Source organism: Astyanax mexicanus, chromosome 7 (assembly GCF_023375975.1).
Source record: "Astyanax mexicanus isolate ESR-SI-001 chromosome 7, AstMex3_surface, whole genome shotgun sequence".
Taxonomy (NCBI): domain Eukaryota; kingdom Metazoa; phylum Chordata; class Actinopteri; order Characiformes; family Acestrorhamphidae; genus Astyanax; species Astyanax mexicanus.
Window position 1 is genome coordinate 21416853 of NC_064414.1, and position 18291 is coordinate 21435143.

General features: G+C 36.1%; 1 protein-coding gene across 2 annotated transcripts in view; it reads left to right on the forward strand.

Annotated features, from left to right (window-relative positions):
• The window catches only part of epas1b (endothelial PAS domain protein 1b), a 75007-nt gene that overhangs the window by 16016 nt on the left and 40700 nt on the right, over positions 1-18291 (forward strand). For both annotated transcript variants that reach the window (XM_049481234.1, XM_049481233.1), the window contains exon 2: positions 17704-17894. In XM_049481234.1, coding sequence (XP_049337191.1) covers positions 17704-17894 — 191 coding nt within the window. The remainder of the gene's footprint in view (positions 1-17703; positions 17895-18291) is intronic.

The following is an 18291-nucleotide window of genomic DNA, read 5'->3' on the forward strand; positions in this document are numbered from 1 at the left end:
AAGCTCAAAGCTTGATTTGTATTTATAGTAGTGCTGTAAAAGTGAATTATGTGCTACAACTGTAGAGGGACCCCAGGTTTAAATATGCCAAACCTTGATATATGTGAATTTTATAAGCTGAATATTTTTCAGAATCTCATTTGCATTATCTTGTCTGCTTCACCAAAGTTACATAGTGCAATAATGGCATTTCGATCCTGAGTTGGCAATGATAGAAATGCTTTTATCCTTTTTAAAGTTCAGTGGAGCATCACAGTAGTTTTAAAGCAGTTAGTTTACAGTGAGTAGGCTACATTATGCTGGTTTAATTAGCATTCCCTAGCATGGCTCCATTACAAGAAAGATTTTAACTATAGTTATGATGTTTACCGTCATGCTGAACCCAAACATTACACATAAACAGTATTAGTTCTTCAGAGTTTGTGTACATAGAATTTATTAAAGACATGTTTGACATTATGGAAAAGTTCAGTAAACTCATATCAGCTTCTTAGTGTGAATTTATTGTTTTAGCGTTGTGTACTGCGGGAGTTGTGTTATGAATCAGTGAGGGTACAATGCAAATGAGGTAAAAAGAAAAAAATATATATTTTTTTCATCCAAATGAAAGAAAGAATGTTACACATACAAGGAATTTGGCTTGTTGAGAGCAACACATTTCCACACCCCGAGTTGCCAAGTATAGACAACAGCATGCAAACAGTGTGCTGCAGCCATGGTAATGGACAAACTGGCTATTTTTTCTGCTGAACAGGTAATCACTGAGCTTCATTAAGGTTGCTAACCATGGCTGGGTATTTATTCCCCACCACTAGTGTAGTAGAGATGGGCATTTTATACATTGCAAACATGAATTTATTCACATATTAGGGTTGGTCAATATGGCACTAAAATAACTTTCTCTCTCTCTGATGTGATGATTAGGGGTGGGTGATATGGCACGATATTTCAGGGTATAATATCGTCATGATATAAAAAAATGTTGGCGATATTATTGCATACAATACGATATGGCACACTCCTAATCCAGTGTTTGCATTTATTACTGATTGTTCTATTAAGCCTAGTCTTGGACTACACAGCATTTTGATCTGAAATTTTCTGATGAAAGGAAAATCAAGTCTCTGTGACTAGGCTTAGTCCATGTCCAGAAAACTGATCTGACTCTATATAATCAGAATGAGATGGTTATCATTATATCATTGTTGTTTATGAGGCACTTTATGAGGCACTTGTGTTTCCGTGTGCATTACGCTAAAGGTCACCTGAGTGTTCCAGGAGAACGCGTGCCAGCACGAGACAGCTAGCATGACAGAGGGAACACTGGGCTTAATTTAGCTGGTAAACGACCTCCTGCACAGTCATGAGGCCGCGTGGGCCTGAATATGCCGCGGCTGCTCGGTCTGTTTGTGTTTTGTATTTTCAGTTCTCGCCAGTCCATGCAAATGTATTGTTCTGGCGGCATGCGTGCAAAGCCGCTGAGCCACCTGTTCTCTCCACCTGCTGCAGGGCGTTTAAACTCGTTCACCGGGCCAAAGGTCAGCTAATGTTATCTAAGCGTGGCAAGGCTGCAACGGGGCGTGCATATTTTAAGGCTTTTTTTTTTCTCCTCAGCCTAAACAGCGTGCCATCAGGAGGCCGGTATCTCGTTTGTCAAACTGACATAACTCGCATTGCACCGTGTCATGTTGAGATCTTTCACTCTCCTGCAAGATAGCTCGAATTCTGAGAAATGGTTCAACTGGTATTGAACTTATGGCCCAGGGTCTAAAAACACGCCTGAAGACCCGTGCTTAATGCCTATGTAACTTAAGATCCGGCATTTGACACAAATCAAGGTGTGATCTGACTGACTGACATACTGACTGTCATGTCATTAAGCTCAGGTTACAGTTTAACAATCAGTAAAGCAGAGGTGTAGTATTGACAAGATTCCAGTGCTTTCATAAACGGCAACATTGCCCTCTTAAAGTTTAACCCACATTAGGTGCCAGTTTTGGGCCCTTCATTCCTGCTCAGAGATGTCTGGTTGATGGATGATGAGGAGATAGTGATCGGCGTAGAAACAGCAGCTCTCCAGAAAAACTGCTCCTAGTTTCAGTCATCTTCCATGCCATCTGCCTGTGTATTCTGTCGCTGAGGCACCTGATGTGTTCCACAGATAGCTCTGAAATGCTATCACGTGTTCTGTTTGTGAAGTAAAAAAAAAAAATCGGTACCTCTGAATTTACTCAATTCACGCATATTGTTTGAGTTTGGAGTAAATTTCCACATAATCAAACCATGATAACTAAAATGAAAGACACAATGGCACCAATGGAATGGTACACAACAGTCACTGTTTGGTACAAGTACAGAAAAACTGGGAGGCTAATCCCCCAGGCTAATTCTTTTAATTTGATCAAAGAGTTGTCAACTAATATCCAATAATTAGTCCAATTAGTACATTACAACCTGGTGTGTTAATTAAGCACTAAAGTGTAATTCGTAGCATGTTCAGCGGGTTTCCACTAGTGCTGTGCCCTATTGTATTAATAAAATTCTAGCTTGACAAAAAAATACTACATATCATGATATTGCAAAAATATTGAAAACAATAATATTTACTGTATTTTATTTTAGGTGTTTGTTTGCAGTTGTTATGCACGCACATGCACAATGCTACACTCTAGATACACTTTGTGGTAGATTCTTGTCTCTACATTACTTTATTTATTTATTTTTTCATTACTGTATGTAAAAAAAATGATGTTTATTTTGTTGCAGTTGTATATTCTTGAAAAACTACAAATACATAATGCCAATGCAACATTTTTATCCAATCCACCATGTTCAGAATGTCTCTATAATACTTACTTATTTTGAGACATTTTATTTTAAATTGATAAAAGATGAAGAATAAAGACAGAGACAAACAAGTGAAGAATAATAAATAGTAAAGAGAGAGAGAAGGGAGTAGGGGGTGGGGGGACAAACAAGACTACAGTTAACACAGCACCAATACTAACATACTTCAGGTCCCATAATGCCCTGCAAATCCAATGTCTTATACCTTAAAATTTGGAGGGGGTATAAATACTTGTGAAATTATGCCTACCTATGCTTTCCACTTAATTTTTAATTCTGAACAATTTAGTGAAATAGCATTGTCTTTTTTGGAAATATTTGCTGCATACATTTGGTCAGAGTCACAAAATATTACGCTATAAATATTAATTATGCAAAAAAGTCACATTAAAAATCTGTATAAAAATTTTGACATAATATTATTCTTTGGCAGGATGCTAAAATATTAATTTCATAATGTTTTGTTCAATGATTTTATTCATATTTGGTCATAAGTCTTGATACACTTTACATAGTATAATAACTATGTAAATGTTTTATTTAATTCTGTTCAGATTAAAAAAAAAAACATGCTGCCAGCCTTTTTATATGAATCAACCAATATAAATGGCGCTTTCTGTTTTTTACAGTGTGTGACATGCATGTAATAAAGCTCCATTGAGAATAAACATCTGCTGATTAGCCTCGTCATTTAGGATAAAGGTAACTGGAATGAAGTGAACTTTAGTGATCAGAGTTCAGAAGTATAGTTGTGAGTTTCACTAGCTTTGAGGCTGGTCTGATGACTCATGATTACCTGGCGTTTGACTCACGGTTGACCTGGTTGGCTTAAAAAATGTGTTATTTTTTTTTCTTATTATATATTCAAAAAGAAACATCTGGCTACAACAACAAAACAAAAAAAAGATCACAGCAATATGTAATTTCAGTATGATAATATTGTGTTGATAATGTCATATATAATGTCATGGTAATGGAACCTGTGGTATTATCGCAGTGACATGAGATTTCTTTATACTTTTAACATATAATAATGTATAACATAAAATAAATTTTTTTAAAGCAAGTTTTTTTAACGTTAAAATATATTTGTGCATCCAGAAATGGGTATCATTGAACAGATACTCAGATCTGTCTCTGGAAGAAAAGTTTTTTTTAATATTTGTATTAAGCATCTATTTTTTTTTTCTTTGCTTTTATCAGTATTATTTGACTTGACATTTTTTGCTATGTGAATATTGTGCATGCATATACTGTAATAGTTGCATTGCTATACACACTATATTTTGCAATCCTAACTATAATTGCTTAATTCCTTTATATTTTGCATAGTTTGCATGCATAAAAAAATGTGAATACAGAAATCTTTTGCTTATTAATGAATGGAATATTTACTCTCTTTCACTTCTAATCAGAGAAACAGTGGGTGTTAATTTGTTGATTAATCTTAGATGTCAATATTCTTACAAAATTTTAAAAGACCTTTCAACCACAAGGAAGAAATGTGCATACATAAAACCTGTTACTTTTAGAGTCGTTTTCTTCTTTGAACAGTAATTAGAAGTGGGCTGATACCTTGGTTGAGAGCAGCCATGCTTGAGTGATTACTTGTGGTTTCCAGCATTTCACATAAATTCATACTAGCATTACTGTGAGAGACCACGAGTGCATGACCACAATCTCCTGCTTCACCTTCTTCCTAGTTAACTGCTTGTTCTGTGGTCTTGTTCAGAGCTTCACAAAATCCGTAGACGTCCGCGTCTGCCTGAGTGGGTTCAGGGAGTGCATCATAGGGTTGATGCCCTAAGCGTGTGCTGAAGCTCTATTGTTTCATATCCTGGTAACTCCACTGGGACAGCACTGGGACAATAGGACCGACTGACCAACAGTGGCAAAAGAAGTGCAAGCCTCATTCAGTGATGATAAATAGAGCTGCTAAATACTTACTAAATCAGCCAACAAGGGTTTTTGCTAGCGAGAACCGACTTCTGAGGACTTTCACCAGGGAGAAGCTGCTAGAACAAGGTGCTAAAGACATTGTCACTAGCAACAATAGCTGCTAAATACTTTCAATACCAACACCATGCTGCTAAAGACGTTTGTTAGCCAAACCACACTGGTAGGGACTTTTTCACAAGGGAGGACAGTTCGCTAAAGTCTCTTACTAGCAATAACCGACTGCTAAGGAATTTTTCCACAAGCAAGAACCGGCAGCCAAAGCATTTTACCCGTAAGAACAAACTACTGGGGACTTTTTCACTCCCAAGAACATGCTGCTAAGGACTTTTGCTACTAAGAGCACATAGCTAAAAACTTTCACTAGCCAAACCACATTGTGAGGGACTTTTTCACAAGGGAGAATGGGTCGCTAAGGACTTTTACTAGCAATAACAGATTGCTAAGGAGTTTTTCGCTAGTAAAAACAGGCAGACAAAGCTTTTTAAGGGGTGAGAATAGACTTCTAAGAACGTTTTCACTAGGGAGAACAAGCTGCTTCTTGTCACTAGCAAGAATAGCTGCTAAAGACTTTTACTACCAACACCATGCTGTGAAGGACCAACAACCACCTGCTAAAGACTTTCACTACGAACAACAGCCTGCTAAAGACTTTCATTAGCCAAACCACACTGGTAGGGACAATTTTATAAGAGAGAACAGGCTTTTTTTTTAGATGCTGTCACTAGCCAAGATAGCTGCTAAAGACTTTTACTACCAACAGTATGCTGTGAAGGAATTTTTCACTAGCAAAAGCAGGCAGCCAAAGCGTTTAACTGGTCAGAACAGCACTTATTCCACTACCAAGAACATGCTGCTAAGGACTTTTGCTACTAAGAGCACCCTACTAAAGACTTTCACTAGCCAAACCACATTGTGAGGGAGAATGGGTCGCTAAAGACTTTTAGTAGCAATAACAGATTGCTAAGGAGTTTTTTACTAGTAAGTACAGCCAGCAAAAGCTTTTTACTGGTGAGAATAGACTTCTACAAACTTTTTACTATGGAGAACAAGCTGCTTCTTGTCACTAGCAAGAAAAGCCGCTAAAGACCTTTACTACCAACACCATGCTGTGAAGGACCAACAACAGCCTGCTAAAGACTTTCATTAGCCAAACCTCGCTGGTAGGGACAATTTCACAAGAGAGAACAGGCTGCTAGAGCCTTTCACTAGCAATACCAGACTGCTAAGGAGTTGTTCACTAGCAACCAAAGCTTTTTACTGGTGAGAACACACTTCTTTCACTAGAGCAAACTGACTGCTAAGATGTTTCTTAGCAAAAATAGGCTATTAAGACCATTTTCACCAGAGAAAACAGACTGCTCAAGAATTTTAGCTAATAAAAATGTATCAATAGGAAGAATATGTTGCAGAAGATGAAGACTTTTACAAGTGAGAACAAGAGGCTAAGGACTTTTTTCAGCAGACAAAACAGGCTGATAAAGACTTTTACTAGCAAGAATAGTCTGCTAAAACTTTTTTTACTAAGGATAACAGGCTGCTAAAGACACCTGCTAGCAAGAACAAGCTAGGAAGAACAGACAGTTACAAGTAAAACAGGGTTACTACTAGTGCTGGGCGATATAACGATATCGATTTGTTTCGCGATAATTTTTCCCTCGATGACGATGATAAGCCTGTGCAATAGAATTCGATAAACATTCATTTCCATTTCCCGTCTAAGTAGCGCCGCAAACGGGCGCAGCACGTGATCACGCTGAACTGCATGCTCAGCCAAGTACCACTGGGGCTGGATCTGATCCAAGTCAGCTGACCAACGAAAACACAAAACGTGTAACCAATCCAGAGGACGCTGGAGCAAATTAATAAATAGTTAAGAAAATTGTAATATCACGCAGTTATTCTCATGCATGCAACAAAAAACCCTAAAGAAAAGTGGAGTATTGACCAACACACGCAAACAACGATAGTGTTTGGACTGTGGGAATAAACGGCCGGACTGTTCAGCGCGTTTTAAATACATTTTAAGTAAATTTTAAGCACTAAATGTAATTAATTCAATTTATATTAGGACCGCGGGGCAGGTGCGGCAAAAATGTGTATGTGGCGGGCGCGGGATTAAAAGAAGAGTTTTTTTGCGGAGCGGTAACAGGACAAAAACACCTTAAGAATGATGTCTAAATTACTTTCCTCTAATCTAATATAATTTAACATGGTTTAAGAATATAAAATAATTTCTAAACAAACGAACTTTTTAATATTGAGCTTATGGCCCAAGTGCAAAAACACAAAATCATTTATCATTTAGATTATCTGCCTGAACGCGAACCCGAACCCGAGCTTGAACGCCAGCCTGACTCAGGCGCTGCATGAACTCGGGCTGGTCCAGAACACCGCTTTCCTTGGGCCCTGTCAGGTTATAGGTGAAAGAAAATGGTCTGTTTTTTAATGTAACAAATCACACTGTGATTTTTGTGATATTTCCCCAATTACAGCTCAGCTGCGCGTTTAAAGCTCAACGCATGAATTAATCGGTGCGCTGCGCGCCGCGCGTGCTCTCGGGGCATTTGACGCGTCTGTCAAGCAAGTTAATGCACCGTTTTGGGGGCAGAGATTAAGAAGTACAGCAGCTACATCTCAGATTTGTAGTTTAATGCTCTACTAAATTAGTGGCTTTAAAACTGGCTCATGATATGGTCGGTTCTGGCTGGATTTTTTCCTGCCTACAGGCTGCATTTGACGGAAAGCAGCTCCTCAGTCAGACAACAGTGTCAGCATATAAATCGCGTGTATTTCCTACAGGACAAACCATTTAAAAGTGCAGATGAACTCAATAAAAATCACACAGTGTCTGTCTGGCTTAAAATACTTTTAATAAGGTACAGCTTTTAAATTAATAAATCAACATTCATTAAAAATCAGTGAAAATTTATTCCCCTTTTACCTCCTTTTATCCCTATCCAATGATGTTTTACCTTTAAACTTATTTTACATTGTACTTGACTATTGTAAGTCGCTTTGGACAAAAGCGTCTGCCAAATGTAATGTAATGTAATGTAAAAAATGACAAGCTAAGCTAATAAACTATTTAATAATAACAGAAAAATAGATATGAATTCGGAAAATAACCAACTAAAGTGAGCTCAAAATGCAATAAGAAATATAATCTAACGAATTTCATAATATAAATTCGAAATATTGAACAGCAGGCAGTAAAAAAAATAAAATAATACTACAAAAAAACGCAAAGTAAATAACCGATAGAACATAACGAACAGAAAAAATAAATGTGAAATTGGAAAAAAAAAACAAATTATCTAAGTTCAAAATGCTAAAAGAAATAAAATCTAACGAATTTCAAAATATTAAATCGAAATATTGCACTGCAGCAGTACAAAAGCCTAAGTGCTTAAACAAACTGTAAACTGGATCGTGAGATCACAATTTCGTTCCACCTCATGTACCACATAAGATGCGAATGACAATAAAATCTCCTTGAATCCTTGAAACAAACAAAAAAAAACAGCCCATCACATATCATTTTCTTGAGCCCGACCCAGCTGAGGAAAAGGTGGGAAATATATTTTTTTCAGGCCGGGTCCTGGAAAAGTTTTTGGTGAATTAAAGGGGCCGTGAGTTGCATTTTTTGTTTTACTTTAATCAGTTTTTAATCCGTCTTTTTAAAAACGAATATTCGCTGCCAATCAGTGCCGAATATTCTGAGCTCAAAAAACGCTATTCGGGCCTGCCCTACTAATCTAATATAATTTAACATGGTTTAAGAATATAAAATAATTTCTAAACAAACGAAATATTTAATATTGAGCTAATAGCCCAAGTTTTTTTTTCTGCCGTGGAAAATTTTTGCTGTGGATTAATTTGTTTTTAATCCGTCTTTTACGTGATTTGATTTATATCGTGATACATATCGATATCGACTGATATGGAAAACTATATCGTGATAAGATTTTTTTCCATATCGCCCAGCTCTAGTTACTACATTGTTTCTTACTAGAGACTTTTACTAGCAAGAACATACTCCTAAGGTCTTTTCACTTGGGAAAACAGGCTGTTAAAGATTTTGTTTGCAGGAATTTGGTGCTAAAACCATTTCAGAAGGAAGAACAGGTTGTTAAAGTATTTCACTAGCAAAACCACATTGTTGAGGACTTGTTTAAGTCTGAGAACTGGTTGCTAAAGATTTTTGCTAGCAGGAACAAGCTGCTGAAGGCTTTTATTAGCAAAAACAGGGAGATAAAGAGTTTTTTATGGGACCGATATAGCATAAAGATACTGCAGATACGTGTAGAAAATCCATATTAACCTACATAAATTAAAAAACCTGGACTACTGTGGAAAAAAGTAGGAAAATGAGGAAGGTAGTTGCTAAAGCCTGTTAGCAAGAACAGACTGCTATGCTAAGGATCTTTTTACTAGGCTGAACTTTTTTTAGAATAACTTTTAGAACACTTTTACAAGCGAAACCATACTGCTAAAGACATTTTAACTGGGAAGAACCAGTTGCTAAAGACAAAAAAAAACAGATGCTAGAAACCTTTACTAGGAAAAACAGGGGCAAATACTTTTTTTTTAACAAGGGCAAACAGGCTACTTACGATTTTTCCAAGCAAGAACAGGTTGCCTAGATTAATGCTGTATACTGAAATACGTGTGGAACAAAATTATTCATTAAAAAAAAAAAATATATATATATATATATATATATATATATAAATTATTTTTAAAGTCAAGCAATGATACCTTTTGTCATTACTACAACTTGCACACCCATATAGTGTTACACCCATATAGTGTTACACCCACTGCTGTTAAGAATAGTAAGAAAAAATGGGATTTAAGAAAACCAGAAAAAGTTATGAATTAAACCCAAAGTAAAGGTTTTGCTGTAGCTGTCTCAATAATGCTCATTTCACTGTGTGTAACTCAGGCCCTGCCAATTAGTCTGAGTGGCTGACTGGGTCAAGTGACTGGTCTTGAGGTTGATGAAGTAGTTCCAGAGTGGCCAATGAGGCAGTTCCACATGTTCCACATAAAACCACAGCTTATGTCAGACCAGCAAAGACAGTCGGTGTTAGGGCTTAATCTGTGGAGGCCTAATCTCATTTACTTCAACACTGCTGCTTCTTAATTACAGTGAGCCTGTTGTTCAGGGTTCTGCAGTGTTTCTGAGGGACAGTGCCAGTTTTGGACATTTTGGACTGGGCCTGTTCCTTTCTGTCCGGTGGGTTGTTTGGACTCAGGAAAGGAATAAAAGAACTGTGTCGAGAGCCCCTTTAGAAAACAACATGGTTTCAGTGCTGGCTGTCTCTGTGGAAACCAGATCAGCATGTATTTATTTGCTAGTAAATAGGACGAGAGAAGGTGGGGATGTGTGTGGTGATTCTGTTAATGTTGGCAAATCAGAGAGTCTGTTGTGGGGGACAAATTGGGTGGCTGTGTTTGTGATTTGGCAGTGGATCAAATAGCTTTTCCACCCCTGGTGCTGGGTAATAATTCAATATCAGTATAGACTGTACCAGTCAAAAGTGGAGTGAACACATCTTCTCATTCAAGGTTTTTATTTGTTTATTTCTTTTTCTTACATTGTAAATGAATATTGAAGTCATCCAGACTGTGAAGGAACACATAAGGAATCATGTAGTAACTTATAAGCAGTAAACAAAACAAAATACTCTGTAAAGCATTTAGATGGCACTTATATGGGATGTTGTTAACTTGTGGATTCTAAGGCTGGTAGATCCTGTGCAACAGAGGTAACTCTTGGTCTTCCTTTCTTGGGGTGGTCCTGATGAGAGCCAGTTTCATCATAACATTTTTTGATGTTCTTTGAGATGCTCACTTGAGCTCTTAAAATTTTTCAGATTGACTGACCTTCATTTTTTAAAAGTATTTTTTCTTTACTTAGTTAAGAAGTTCTTGCTTTGGAAAAAAGGTCATATAATTTTTAGACACGTATTTTCCAAACATATTTTAGTAAACATCATTTACTGCATCTGTCACTGACTGGTGTTCCATTACACACTGCATGACAAAGACATTTTTTAGAATTTATTTAGTACATACATTTCATCAGTAAGCATTCCTGCCAGTTTTTTTATTTTATATTGTTCATATGGATGTCAAAATTATATTATATTGACTTGCCTTATGGTTCAGTCCTACCTACCTCTTAAAAATCTAGAGATTTGTATTCGCAAGAACTGTTGGCAATACAATACGTATCAGGATACATGGCTTACAATTCAATATATTGCGATATGTTGCGAAATTTGATATATTGCAGTTGTTTAAATAAAATTTGGTGAAAACAAAAATAAAAAACACTATATCACACTTACACATCTAAGTAAAAGATAAGTAAATTTTTTATCCAATCAGAACAGTGGGATCTAACAAAAGATCACAGCCCTGCCATCTAGTGGTCGGGTTTAAACACAGAACTACACAAACCTCCTCTGGCACCAATTTTTACATGCAAATTAAAATGTTTTGAAAATCAGTACAGTATTGCAAAATAAAATATCATATTTTTTTTTTTTATTAAATCAAAACTTTCTCACACCCCTAGTTTATATGGATGTCAGAAAAAATAGTAAATATATTGTGATATATCATAATAATTTTTGGCACATTATCTATTTCTTCCCACCCCTCGTAGTCTACTGATCCGTTTTTGGACTCCAAAAAGAGATACTGAACCCCTCAAGCCCCTCATGACGTTTTCCTTTGCCCAGGGGACGGGATGCCATTAACCTGGCATGAACTGCATGGAGGGAACTTCTTCTTCATGTACTCTGGAAGAAAGGCTGTTTGATATGCAACTCGAACCGTGCCGTTTTCACACTCACCAGCCTGCCGCTTTGCTAAAAGTAAACACTGCCTTCAACTCCGGGCAAAGCTAAAAGGAGTTAAGTGTTTTGATGGCTGTTTTTGCACCACGAAAGGTGCAAGTGGAGGTCAACTGTGGGTGCTTCTTGGCAACAGGTGATTGTTTTGTTCAGTAGTTACTGAGAGTGAAAACTGTTCTCGGTTTCCTTTGTGTGGATGTGTGTGCATGCCCATGCTTCTGCTACTCTGTGTATGTGTATGTGTGTATTTCTATACCTATATGTGTGTGTGTGTGTGTGTGTGTTTGTGTAGGTGTTATGAGAGGTTGTGGCATGCCACAGTTGCAAGGCATTTAAACGCATCACTCAGTTCTTGGCATGCGCCTTGCCCTATCAAGAAACCACAAACCACAGACAGCTCTTGGCAGACGAAGTGTGAGAGAATTGTGAAATATTTTAGTTCATTTATTTGCTCTCCACTCACTTTTTTTTGTCTGTAACATCTTATAAATTTTTATAACATATTATATATATTTAATATATATACCCTAATTCTCAAGAGGCTGGGAAGCTGTGTGAAACAAAGGTAAATAAAACAATGCAAAATTTGTACATCTTATAGACCTGTATTTCAACAGGACAGTGCTTAATCACATACTGTATCCAACAGTATCCAAAACAGCATGGTTTCACAGAATAAGAGTCCATTAAAAGAAGAGAGAGAGGTTTACAATGGTAGATATGTCCCTGTTCCTACTTCTGAACTTCTATAAAATTCTAAAATAATAAAATGTCTTACTTTTAATATCAGATTTTTGTTCAATTTTCGCTTTTTTTGGAATTAGGCTTGTATCTGTATGTCATCCAGCATAACGCTTATTGATAATCTCTATTCTAGCCTTTTTTAATGGTAGTTAAGCATGAGGTACCACAAATAATTATAAATAGCTAGCATCAATAGTTAGCATATTGCCTGTACATGAGTACATGACATATAAAATGTACTTTTTTATTGCAAAATACAGGAAAATTTTACTTAATAGTTTTTTTTTTAAAGGCAGTCCAAAAAGGAGCCAGTTCTGTATTCCCGTGCTAATAATTATTTTTCTTGCCTCGGGCTCCGGAAGCATTGAAAATTGTGCTGAAGTTCAGTTTGTTTGTGTTTATTAAATCCAGGATGTCTAAGAGATGATTCCCATAAGCGCTTGACCCAGGCAGGCTGGAAGCTTCCACATGTCAAGATGGCCCTGTGTAGAATGTAGGTGGATGTGAATGAGCCACTTCCTGCTGAAGCACTGCACAGCAAACGCTACATTAAAAAACTAAACTGTAGTGTAACCAGTGTAGAAGAGAAATCTTTATTGTAATATATTTGATGGATTGATTTTTTTATTGTCTAGAAAGGGCAAGATGCTTAGTGTGTTTATGTGTTGTATATGTTTTCTGATTATTCATACAGTCATGTAAACAGTGCACTCAGATTTCTTAGTTCTTAGATTCTTAAGTCTAAAAATATGATTAAGAGAGATGGGTTATAGCTCAATAATCAGACTTTTTTAGTGCATGGATACTCTTTTTTTTTTTTTTTTTTTTTTTTTTTTCCCTTTGGGGCACGCCACCACCCCCTTCCTTCGAAGGTCTGTTTAAGACTTATTTTTTATTGGTTATTCATTGAGGAAGGATAGGGACATAAGCAAACATAAGACTCACAAAACAAAAAGAAAGAGACAAAAAAAGCGGAAGAAAAAAAATAGAACTAGAAAGATAATGGGAGGAGAAAAAAATAAAAAACAAAATAGGTAGGGATAAAAAAAGAAGATTACATGTTGGTAGAGAGTAATTTAATAATTAATGGGAAAGAAGGAAAAGAAGTATAAAAATAATATAAATGAATGGAAAAAAATAATAATTTCCTAAATAATACCAATTGTTGCTTTGTTATGTATTTTTGTAGGGGTTGGTAAGTGTGAGTGTGTACATGGATACTTATAAACGTTGTGTTAAGGAGTAAAAAAACAGACTGTGGTACAAGAAGTAAACAAAAAAAAAATAATCATCTATATATGATATATGTTCATATTGGCTGGAGGCAAAGTAAAAATCGGATTATTGACCCAAACTCATGTAAACTCATGTAAAAAATAGTGTTTTCCAGTATCTGATTAACATACCTTTATATAAAGCTGTGAATTGGATTAGTTCTGCAGTAATCAGATGATGTAAACGTGCTCACTGTGTTTCAGGCTGCACTTTTGAATGTCGATATTCACTTCCCACAAAGATTTTGAGGAAGGGATTTAGCTATTTTGGGGCAAAGGACCTTTTTCTTGGTGTGTATCTGTGCGCTTTGGGAGTGTTTGTGTGTGTATGTGCTGACCACCTGCAGGACACTGGCTCCCTCTCCCCTGGCTGGGTTTTTGGGGCTTTGCGTGGTTTGGCTCTAAGAGAGGATCTGAGTTGAATTTGAAATAGGAGCGATTATCCTGCCATCTGGCTATCAGATGCTCAAAGAGACTGTTATGTTCTAAAAACGAATAAACAAACAGCTTTTGTTTAGGTGCATGCCTTCAGGTGTGTGTGTGTGTGTGTGTGTGTGTATGATTGTGTGTTTGTGCATGTTTATGTGAATATGAACTCATATGCTCATTTGTTCTGTAATGGATATCTGGATAGGGAAAAATACGAGGAAAAGCTGTTTTGTCTGTGCATGTCCTTTTTTCTATGAAGTGTGTGTATATACAGCTCTAGAGACCACTTCAGTTGATGAATTAGTTTCTCTGGTTTTGCTTTTTATAGATATATGTTTGAGTAAAATTAATATTGTTGTTTTATTCTATAAACTACAGACAACATTTCTCTCAAATTCCAAATAAAAATATTGTCATTTAGAGCATTCATTTGCAGAAAATGAGAAATGGCTGAAATAAAATTAAAAGAGATGCAGAGCTTTCAGACCTCAAATAATGCAAAGAAAGCAAGTCCATGTTCATAAAGTTTTAAGAGTACAGAAATAAATATTGGGTGGAATAGCTCTGTTTTTTAATCACAGTTTTCATGCATCTTGGCATGTTCTCCTCCACCAGTCTTAACTTTATGTCGCTCCTGGTGCACAAATTCAAGCAGTTCAGCTTGGTTTGGTGGCTTGTGATCATCCATCTTCCTCTTGATTATATTTCAGAGTTGTTGTTTTTTTTTAATTTGGTAAAATCAAAGAAACTCTTCTTTTTTAAGTGGTCTCATATTTTTCTCCAGAGCTGTATATGTATACAGTATATGGGTGTTTGTGTGTGTGTCTATGTGGTGAAGGGATCTTGGTGTTCACAAGAAGTGTGAACTCTGGGCACTGACCTGCTGCGTTCAGAGCGGAAATACAGGCAACTGAGGAAGTGGGTTCAGATTTGGGTTTGTTGAAGCTTTGCTGTACCCCCTGTGTAACACTGACATTCTCGCTTTCCTCAAACACGTACTCGTATTACATTCCCCGAAAGCTCTCACTAAACTGCAAGCAAAGCTTTTTCTTGGCTATTTTTACTGACCTTTTGAGTCATAATGTTAACACAGATATACCTGCACATTATATATGTTTTATTAAAAGAGAAATATTTAATTATAAGGATTAATAAGGAATATAAGGAATATTATAATAAAGAATATAAGGAATATTTAGACTTTCCCTATTTTTCATAATTGATCTATGTTATATATATATATATATATATATATATATATATATATATATTTTTTTTTTTTTTTTTTTTTTTTTTTTTACTCCAAACTTTGATAAAAAGAAGGCATTAATATTATGACCAATGTTTGATCATTGACTTCTAAAGAAATCTGTTGGAAATTCCTGTATTTTTTCATCGCAATATATGAATGAATGATGAATGAAGTTACACATATACAGAGGTGGAAAGTAACTAATTACATTTACTCACAATACTGTAATTGAGTAGATTTTATGAGTAATTTGTCATTTTTAAAGTAGTTTTTAAAAATGGTAATTTTACATTTACTCAAGTACATTTTGACACAAGTAATTTACTTCACTACATTGGAAAACTACCCATTAAAAATGAAATGCTGGGGGAAAAAAAAAACAAATAGACTGAATTAAAAAAAAAATGAGTTTTGTTCTCCATGACATTGCAGCTGAACTTTTTACATCAAATAAATAAAAGGAACTATGTAACATTTACTCAAAGTACATTTTAAATTGAGTACTTTTTTACTTTTACTCGAGTGGATTTTTAGATGGGTACTTTTACTTTTACTTGAGTAGAATTTTGGCAAACTAAAGGTACTTTTACTTAATTACAGTTTTTCAGTACTGCACACCTCTGCACATATATAGTGCCTCTCTAGACCCAAGGTCTAGATGCATTATCACATTTTACACACTAACACACAACTATTTACACTCAGCTCTCATCCATCGCATGCCGGTGAAAAGCGGCAGCCAATCATGCACAGCATACTCTTAACCGGAACGGACCATGTGCACGCTCCATATCTGGGTATACAATCACATACAAACATGCACCAGGATAATTTAGAGTTTCCAGTTTATCTAATGAGAGTGCGAAAGAAGCCATTTCTGCAAGCACGCCACAAACAGAGTCGCCTGAGGTATGCAAAAGCAAAAGCACACCTCAGTCGACTCTGTTTGTGGCGTGCTTGCAGAAATGGCTTCTTTCGCATCACTCTCCCATACAGCTTCTCCTTGTGCAAAGTGCGCTGTATTGTTGACCGATGCACAGTGACACCATCTGCAGCAAGATGATGCTGCAGCTCTTTGGAGGTGGTCTGTGGATTGTCCTTGACTGTTGTCACCATTCTTCTTCTCTGCCTTTCTGATATTTTTCTTGGCCTGCCACTTCTGGGCTTAACAAGAACTGTCCCTGGGGTCTTCTGACAGGTTAACTGACAGGTTAAATCACTAAGACAACTTTTTGTATCCTTCCCCTGAACAACTATGTTGAACAATCTTTGTTTTTAGATCATTTGAGAGTTGTTTTGATGAGCCCATGATGCCATTCTTCAGAGGAGATTCAAATAGGAGAACAACTTGCAATTGGCCACCTTAAATACATTTTCTCATGATTGGATACACCTGGCTATGAAGTTCAAAGCTCAATGAGGTTACCAAACCAATTTTGTGCTTCAGTAAGTCAGTGAAAAGTAGTTAGGAGTATTCAAATCAATAAAATGATAAGGGTGCCCATACTTTTGCACCGGTCAAATTTTGGTTTAATGCATATTGCACATTTTCAGTTATTAGATATATCAAACATCATTTCAGTTATTAGATATATCAAACTGAAATGGCTGTTGCAAACACCCAAATATAAAGAACTAAAAATGATTAAGAGTAATAGGGGTGCCCAAACTTTTTCATATGACTGTAAGTAGTTGCATTTTTAGTTTCTAGAAATAAATATAAAAATCAAAAATGTTTAGGATCATATATTTTAAACAGTGTATTTAGAAAAGATACACATATTTGTAAGCCATGATTTTATATTTGCTCTTTTTTATGTGATGTAAAGTAACTAGAAAATAGATACTATTTGTTATGCTGGTGTCTGTTTGCTCTTATATATTTTAAGGGGAACTATAGGTTTATTATGCAATTTATAATATTTTCAGAAGCATTCAATAATATTAAAAAATAGTATTTAAAAACATTTTGTTTCAGAATGTAAAAAATATTTTGTTAATGACACTGTATTGACATGAAAGCCATTGTTCTAAGTTGATGGTTCTGTTTCACTAATGACATTCATTTATGTGTATTTTTTAAGTATTTTCTTTTAATTATACATAACCACTTTTTCATGTGTTATGCATCCTTCATAGACGAGTGTGTAGATTATGTTCTTGCCTTGGCATTCATAACAGTTTTATAAATCAAACACATGTCCTTTAGTGTTGTACCTTTGTGTAAATACAGTATAATATTCTGAATAAAACATCTTACAAACATATTGAGATGTCAAGTAGAATACAGCATATTGAATATCTTATTTTTGAATTGTTCTCTCGTGTGCAGGAGCACCTCAGAGCGGCGGAAGGAGAAGTCTCGGGATGCGGCACGCTGCAGACGCAGTAAGGAGACGGAGGTGTTTTATGAACTGGCCCACCAGCTGCCCCTGCCCCACAGCGTCACCTCCCACCTGGACAAGGCTTCCATCATGAGGCTGGCCATCAGCTTCCTCCGCACACGCAAACTCCTCACATCAGGTAAACCAACGCCCGCTTCATAATTCTGCTCACCACAGACAGAACAACACATATCATATCAAACAGCAGAGCTTACCATATCTAACCAGCACAGTAACGCACAGTAAAGCCCATTTTGGGCTTCATAATGAAAGTCTCAGGAGAGATCGTTTAAATAAAAAGATGTATATTAAAACCATTAAATTATTGTATTAAGTGAAATTATGAAGAGCATCTGTTTTTATTTTATTTGGACTTATTATAAACTTCGGATTAAAAATAAGGTCAAATATCTGAATTCTCTTCATATTTTCATCTCTCTTTTTTATGTATTGTAAGCATGTGACCATGCATGCGCTTCTTCCTGGTGTCATTATAAAAATAGCCTTAAACATACAACAGCACTTACCCTTATCTG